Here is an 8,347-nt window from a genome sequence, read left to right as displayed (position 1 = left end):
TGCTTGGGGTTCTGCTTCAGGTCTCTCTGTAAACCCATCCCAGCTCTGCCACTCCCTGCCCTGGGTTAACACCCTCATTACTGACGTTTTAATATGACTCCCCAGGAGCTGCAGTGTTTCCTTTGGAACAGGGTCCCCTGGGCGCCACAGAAACACATGCACTGACTCCTCACTTACAGGAGGGACGAGACATCTCCCTTTAATTACAATCCTCAGATTAAAAACGAATTGCTCTTTCCTTTGGGTGTATAATCCTTTGAATACTGCAACAGTGTCGTTGTCCGAGGGCTCTGCAGGCGGACTGGCATCTGCAGCTTGCATTATTTTGTACAACAGTGGTACTATGCCATGTGATCCGGAGGCCACTTCTTCATTATTTACTCAGATTAGTTTTTTAAAGAAAGGCAGAATGTTTCCTTCCCTTTTTATCAAATATGAGGATCAGTAACCATGTAACCAGACTCTATTACCAGTCACACTGCAGTCCAGCCACATCCCCTCTCTGCACTGCTGAAATCAGATTCCAATTGAATCTTGACACGCCAAGACGGCTACTATCTAGTGCACAAGATGAACAAATATAGATTCCACTTGTTCTTACAGAGTCTCACAGTGTGTTGATGTGTGTCAGTACAGAGCCTCAGTGTGTTGATGTGTGTCAGTACAGAGCCTCAGTGTGTTGATGTGTGTCAGTACAGAGCCTCACAGTGTGTTGATGTGTGTCAGTACAGAGCCTCACAGTGTGTTGATGTGTGTCAGTACAGAGTCTCACAGTGTGTTGATGTGTGTCAGTACAGAGTCTCACAGTGTGTTGATGTGTGTCAGTACAGAGCCTCAGTGTGTTGATGTGTGTCAGTACAGAGCCTCACAGTGTGTTGATGTGTGTCAGTACAGAGCAGTGTGTTGATGTGTGTCTCACAGTGTGTTGATGTGTGTCAGTACAGAGTCTCACAGTGTGTTGATGTGTGTCAGTACAGAGTCTCACAGTGTGTTGATGTGTGTCAGTACAGAGCCTCAGTGTGTTGATGTGTGTCAGTACAGAGCCTCACAGTGTGTTGATGTGTGTCAGTAGAGTCTCACAGTGTGTTGATGTGTGTCAGTACAGAGCCTCACAGTGTGTTGATGTGTGTCAGTACAGAGTCTCACAGTGTGTTGATGTGTGTCAGTACAGAGTCTCACAGTGTGTTGATGTGTGTCAGTACAGAGTCTCACAGTGTGTTGATGTGTGTCAGTACAGAGTCTCACAGTGTGTTGATGTGTGTCAGTACAGAGTCTCACAGTGTGTTGATGTGTGTCAGTACAGAGCCTCAGTGTGTTGATGTGTGTCAGTACAGAGCCTCAGTGTGTTGATGTGTGTCAGTACAGAGCCTCAGTGTGTTGATGTGTGTCAGTACAGAGCCTCAGTGTGTTGATGTGTGTCAGTACAGAGTCTCACAGTGTGTTGATGTGTGTCAGTAGAGTCTCACAGTGTGTTGATGTGTGTCAGTACAGAGTCTCAGTACAGACAGTGTGTTGATGTGTGTCAGTACAGAGTCTCACAGTGTGTTGATGTGTGTCAGTACAGAGTCTCACAGTGTGTTGATGTGTGTCAGTACAGAGTCTCACAGTGTGTTGATGTGTGTCAGTACAGAGTCTCACAGTGTGTTGATGTGTGTCAGTACAGAGTCTCACAGTGTGTTGATGTGTGTCAGTACAGAGTCTCACAGTGTGTTGATGTGTGTCAGTACAGAGCCTCACAGTGTGTTGATGTGTGTCAGTACAGAGTCTCACAGTGTGTTGTGTGTCAGTACAGAGTCTCACAGTGTGTTGATGTGTGTCAGGTTGGCACTGAGCTGCTGAATCGTTGTGGAACAGCACACCCAAGTGGCGGAGGCTTGCTATGACGAGCTCTTGTGCAGCTCTCACTGTGGAAGCCAGGCCTGCATTAAGTGTTCCTACCTCAGGCTTCAGTACACTTCTTTACTTGGCCATGGCTAATGCTCATACAGTTGTCTGTAGTGTAAAAAATAAACGGCTCTCTGAAATTGTCCCAGCAGATGATCTAATTGACACCTTTACCGGGAACTACATGAAACTACTGATATTGAAACTTTATCTGTTCATTTCCTGGGCTGCTGTGTGTGACCTGTTTTCCACTACCAACAGCTTTATTCTTCCCTGATTGGCTCAGCACAGCTCCCCGCCTCTGTGAGGGGTGGAACATTGTCCTGCCTACCTGTCTGATTGGCTCGGGGATCCTGTATTTACAGCAGGCAGTGGTGAGGCGGAGAGCAGTGTCCAGGCTAATGCGGTGACCCACAGACACGTAAAGGGGTTTAGTGCTCCTGTCAGAGCTCTTCAGGGCCTGCGAAGATGAAGAAGCGTGAATAACGAGAGAGAAGTGATCACATCAATCCTGTCCCACACAGCCAGGGAGAGGGAGGGAGCAATCAGGGCAGGACCAGCCTTGAGCGGTCAGGGGGGATAGGGAGGGAGCAATCAGGGCAGGACCAGCCTGGAGCAGTCAGGGAGAGGCAGAAAGGGTGACAGAGAGAGACACAGCAATAAAGAGAGACAGAGATACAGAGAGACAGAGAAAGAGGCAGAGAGACAGAGAAACACTCACCTTTCCCAGCACTCTCCCAGAGCTGGACTCCAGTGGAAAAGTGTCCCCTCTGTTCTGCAGCTCTTTAATCTGCAAGAACACACTTGACTGGTCAGTGACAGGGGATGCTACCCGTTGTAAGTTTTACTCTGAGCTTGATTAGCCACAGTGTACAGGTAACAAGCTCAGGTGTGACTTATTAAACTCCTAGTAAAACCAGGATTGGGTCAAACTGAAGTGCAATGGGAGTTATTTCCATCCCTAAAACAACACCGATCGATCCTTTTTATTACAAAACTCCTCAGACATACTGCTGATCAATGTGTGCAGAACCACGCAAAACAACTAGCAAGACACAAGGTGAACTACACAAGCAAACAGCCGCTCAATCACAATCCCTCGGAAAGCACAAAGAAGCACAGAGACCATCGATTTGATTTTACTGCAGACAACTTAAAAGCTCCACAACCAATTAAGGACATTCAACAAATAAGGTCTCACTGTAAAACTCATTTAGTGCTCAGGTGATTGCTGGCACGCGACAGAGTCTTGGGGTTTCTTCGCCATGCCGTGACATGCTCTCTACCCCCATCAGATCTGTTCCAGTCTAGCAATGACAGTGGTGCAAGAATCAAGTGAAGGCATAACTAACTCCCTCGCAGCCCCTGGAGGTTAAAAACATTCACTCACAAATAAAGGAGATGGGGAGAGGGCAGCAGTGAAAGATCCCGCTGAAGAAGTTGCCTCTCCCCTCCCCTGGGCTCACCGAGGTGTAACAGAGATGATTAAACAGGATTTTAAACACTCATTTATTGCTCTCGATCTAGATTTACACAATCAGGAGCTGTCTCAGTTTAAACAGTGCAGCGTACCTCAGCGTACACATTCAGGAGTGCTGGATCTGTATGAATGTGGCAGCCCCTCTCCCACAGCTCAGGAGCAGCACTGCCATTAATCACTGACTAACCTAGCAGCATCCCGGAGACACTTCTTATCCAGTCTTTAAGGGCATTAAGGGAGCTCCTATCAGCTTCAGCAGCTTCAGCTGCTCACAGTTCACACACACATTCATTTACCTTAATGAATTGGTCTTTGCTCATGGCCTTGTTTGCGCGCACATCTGTCAAATGACTGGCTGTCTATCAGAATTGTGCAGGAATAACTGGAGATGCTGCATTTCAGTTATATCAGAGGGATTGGCTCAATCAGACAGTATAGGTCTAAAATCAGGTTTAAAAAATGAGAGCACAGTAAAAGGCAAACAATCATATACTGAATCTTAAGGACAATTAGCCCTGGGGAAACGTTACATTCCACCAGCCGTTCTAAACAAGCGCCCCAACAAACGCACTCACACGCACGCACACACACATATGCACGCACGCACACATAAATACGCACACACACAGATTTACTCCCAGAACCTCCCTTCCCTCCTCACCTGCTCCTTGTGCCTCTCGCTATTCTCCACCCCCTGAACCTGCAACAGGTTCTTAGCAACGCCAATGCAGGGCAGCCCTGTCAGGACACCTAGATGACATGCCAGGCCGAACTCTGGAGAGGAGAGGCGGGGAGAAGAAGGGAAAGGACAGGAGAGGAGGGAAGAGGAGGAGAGAGGGGAGAGGAAAGGAGAGGAGGAGAGAGGAGAATGGAGGAGGGGAGAGGAAGGGAGAGGAGGGAAGAGGAGAGGAGGAGGGGTGAGGAAAGGAGAGGAGGGGAAAGGAGGGAAGAGGAGGAGAGAAGGGGAGAGGAGAGGAGAATAGAGGAGGGGAGAGGTGAATACAGAAGGGGAGGATAATAGAGGAGAAATGAAGGGAGAGGACAGGAGAGGAGGGGAGAGGAGGGAAGAGGAGAGGAGAGAAGGGGAGAGGAGATGACAGGAGAGGAGAATAGAGAAGGGAAGAGGACAGGAGATAAATAACAAGAGAAGAGAGGGAAGGGGAGAGGAGATAAGCAGAGGTAAGCATTACAGTTTGAAGGTATTGGAATATAAAGTAATGGTAAACAATGTGACTCCTGGAGTTTTTACAACAATAAAAAATAAAAACTGACAGGCTGACATCTCCAAGTGGGCTAAGAGGTGTGCATGTAAATTCACAGAGAGGCGACAGTGTCTACCTCGGTAATGGAACAGGCCATTGCCATCCACGAAGATCACCTGCAGCGGACAGAGGACAGAGAGGAAAGATACGGTGACGCTTTCCACAGAGACAGTGAGTGCTGCTCAGATCAGGTGAAGTCAGGCCTGTCGAGGAGCTCACCTGAGGAAGGAGGCTGGGGCTCTCGCTCTCCAAGCGCTGCACAGCCTCCACCAGGAAGGGGGTCTCCCGAAACGCCAGGAACCCCGCGATGTAGGGGGCACTGAGGGTCACCATCCGACAGTCCTCATAGAGAAGCTGCAGAGGGAGTCAGACAGGAGTAACCAGATAGGACTGCTTAAGCTTGGCAAGGAACATTTCATTCAGCTTGTTAATTCCATTAAAACAGCGAATGTGTTGGAGTATCGATGTAATGAGCTGGCAAAACCATAATAATGCAGACCGAGTGCACCCTGCATTCTCCGAACCCGCCGCTGTGCTAGAACTGGACTGTCTTAGTGATGCCACATCTCACTCGAATTGAAACTTCCAGCTTTTCCTAGAGGCTGCCTGGCTGATTCTCACTGGGATGCTCTAATGAGAACAGCAAAGTGCACAGCAAGTTCTGGGGGTAAAGCGCAACGCAAACAAATCAATGAATCAATGAGAGCCGCAGAGACAGCAGAACTGATCCCCTCGTGACAGGGGTGAGGAAGCCAGGGCCACGCAGAGTGCAGACTCAGTGCCACTTATAACACAAGTTAGAAACCAAATGCTGCAGAGATGGCCATGACTGCCGACTAGCTGTGAGTGAGGAGGGGCTCAGGGGACTGAGGTTCCTTTAAATGATTTCATTAAAAAACACATAACGCCGAGGACCTGATTCATGCACCCCTGCCTCAGAATGTGCAGAAGAAAATCAAAGAAAACCCCAGCGAAGGTACCCCCGTTACCCCAGCCCTCACACCTCCATCTCTGGGTAGCTGAGCACCACCAGCTGGGCGCAGGCGTTCACGTCATCACCCTTGATAAAGGACAGGTCGACTCCCCCGACTCGCTCCAGCCCCGAGAACGAAGGAGCTCTCTGCCAAGCCTCTGTGTCACCATCCACCAGCTGCAGCTTCAGAGAGGCCTGCTCACTGCACAGGGGAGGACAGAACAACACCATCAATCAAAAGGGTTACACTGGGCAGCTTTGCAGTCTCAAACAGAGAGACCAGGGATTGGATAGGCACAGAGACTGAGCTGCTCCCTCTCCCCTAAGAGAAAGGCTGCTCCCTGTTCCAGGGCAGACTTTGAGGCATGCATGTGGGGCAAGGAGGGGAAGCTCTTCCTGGGCTGCGACTGCTCTGGGGGCAAACAGAGAGGAATATTCCCAGTCTGCATGTAACGTGCACTACAAAGTGTGAGAGGCGAGAAGAGAGATCAGAAACCAAACAGGAATGTGAGCCTCCCATGAGCTGAAACGATACCATTATCTGCATGCTCAGTAGATTTACTGGTCGTTTGTTTTCAGTGGGTTTTGGCTGCGATCCACAGCTCAGAGCTGCAGCCTCTCTAACGCCCATTACCTGCTCCTAATGGCAGACAATACTTCCATGTTTATTATGTTATAGCATTTCAGCAAAAAACTCCTGACCCTTTTTTTCAGCATAATTATATTTTTTGCCTGTTTTGTAACATTACTGCTGCATCTTCTTTTTGCAATAAATTGCAAAGTAGAAAATCCTTTGATAAGCAGGGGCCACTGTGTCCCCCAAAACAGATCACACTGTGTACCCTGGACGCTGCCAAATATCCTTTCAAGCACAACGAGGGACTAATGCTCTCCGGACTGATGCTCTTTTAGAATAATTTGCATATAAGAACAAGTCATTTCAGCTGCCTGATACCATCTCCCACCATCTCTGCATGCAAAAAATAACAAGAGAAAAATCAATAAGTTTATGGCTTAAGGTGGCTGTTTTGTACAAAGGGATGAGAATTAGATTTGTATTTAAATCTCTTGCTGCAAACGTGTATATATTATACCAGCACCGTGCGGAGCACAGAAAGAGCATTCAGACAAGCAAAAAAATTAATCAAATGTGGATTATGTAAAACGTGAGCGTGTTTGATAATTAGGTGCTGGCTGCTGCTAATTAGGCTTTAATTTAAAAACGATGCCAGGAAACAAAGGCAATGCTGCGACAGACCGGCTCCGCGCTGGTGTGTGGGACGCTGAGCAACTTGCATCATTCATTGTCACTGTGGTCCAAACACCAGCACCCTCTGTGTGTGTGTGTGTGTGTGTGTGTGTGTGTGTGTGTGTGTGTGTGTGTGTGTGTGTGTGTGTGTGTGTGTGTGTGTGTGTGTGTGTGTGTGTGTGTGTGTGTGTGTGTGTCTGTGCGTGCCAGACGCCAAAACTGTCACAGATACAGAAAGAATGCACCAAACCAAGGCTGGGAGACACATTTAGCACTTATATTGCTGCAGACTTTTATTATTATTATTATTATTATTATTATTATTATTATTATTATTAATTTTCAGCTCAGGTTTTGAAGAATTCAAATCCCTCGCTGGTCACCCAGTACTTACTGGACACCTGATTAAACTGAATAATTAATTAATTAAATAAATAAATACATAAATACACAGGGGGCGGTTCAATCCAAACCTGAAGCTCTCCTGCGATTGGCTGGGTGCCCACGGGGCGTGCCAGAGGGGTCACGGAGAGCAATCTGAAGCGGACTGCTCGCTTTAAAGCGCTTCAGCGACCCCTGGTGGTGAAGGAAGAGACCTGCCCGCCTGGATTCAACAGATCGGTAACACACTCTAATTTGGTTCGTACTCCACCTGATTAAAACGTGGGTTTAAGACAAATCGAAACGGGCATTGCAGTGCGGGTGCATTTATTCAGTGCCTTGACATTCTTCATTTGTCAGCTAGTTAAACGTGTGTCTACGGGAATCGATCAGAAAACACCAATGACAGGCGCAGTCTTGGATACAGTCGTTATGCTATGCAGCAGGGAGAAGCACCTTGTATATGTTACAAGACACCTGTCAGGGGGTGGCGTACAGAACACGCTAACCCTGCAGTGTGGCGTGGCTGCCCGGCCGGACAGCGCATTTACACCATCAACTCGAAACACTTCCCAGCAAGCACGGCATACCGTCTCTGCCTGCGCTTACTCCGTTTCATCTATGTACGTTTAAAAATGCACCCTTTTCAGAAACCTATGAAAGTCTTCACAGAATTAACGCCAAAACGAGATTATGATTTTATATCCAAGACAGCCCGCATGTCTAACCTTTCCCACTGTCTCCGGAGTTCCTCTGACATTTCAAACCAGGGTCTGGACTGGATTTAAGAGATGATTCGGTTTAGTTGTCAATTTCCTATCCTAGCCCAAACAAGCAACGTCATTTCCTATCTGGTGCAGTGTCCGGGCTGCGGTGCGACACGTGTAGTTACAGCAGCGTTGTTGCAAGTGTCTGATTTCTAGATCTCTCACATCGGCTATCTGCAGATATCAGAGCCCGGTGTCATCGGATAAAGTGCAGCATTTCTAATCAGCGCGCATGCAAAGTTAATCTTTTGAGTGTCGCATTTCAATGGTCTTGTACTGAAATGTAATAATGGAAAAGGCACGAAGGGACCGCGTTTTCTGGCCAGTTGGAAAGGCACGAAGGACCCGCGT

At 47.9% G+C, this 8,347-nt stretch overlaps 1 protein-coding gene across 3 annotated transcripts in view; it reads right to left on the bottom strand.

The window, feature by feature from the left end:
• The window catches only part of LOC121296119 (endonuclease V-like), a 21,982-nt gene extending 13,932 nt beyond the window's left edge, over window positions 1-8,050 (bottom strand). For all 3 annotated transcript variants that reach the window (XR_005947018.1, XM_041221338.1, XM_041221339.1), the window contains exons 1-7: window positions 7,958-8,050; window positions 5,630-5,801; window positions 4,846-4,980; window positions 4,703-4,742; window positions 4,026-4,138; window positions 2,606-2,674; window positions 2,216-2,344 (exon numbers count right to left, since the gene is read on the bottom strand). Coding sequence is in view for 2 of the 3 variants with exons in the window: in XM_041221338.1 (XP_041077272.1) it covers window positions 2,216-2,344; window positions 2,606-2,674; window positions 4,026-4,138; window positions 4,703-4,742; window positions 4,846-4,980; window positions 5,630-5,801; window positions 7,958-7,989 (690 nt within the window). In the remaining variant the exon portion in view is untranslated. The remainder of the gene's footprint in view (window positions 1-2,215; window positions 2,345-2,605; window positions 2,675-4,025; window positions 4,139-4,702; window positions 4,743-4,845; window positions 4,981-5,629; window positions 5,802-7,957) is intronic.
• Between the last annotated feature and the right edge of the window lie 297 nt (window positions 8,051-8,347).

Source organism: Polyodon spathula, chromosome 21 (assembly GCF_017654505.1).
Source record: "Polyodon spathula isolate WHYD16114869_AA chromosome 21, ASM1765450v1, whole genome shotgun sequence".
Lineage (NCBI taxonomy): Eukaryota > Metazoa > Chordata > Actinopteri > Acipenseriformes > Polyodontidae > Polyodon > Polyodon spathula.
Note: the sequence above shows the minus strand (reverse complement) of the source record. Positions and strands in the feature narration are given on the sequence as shown.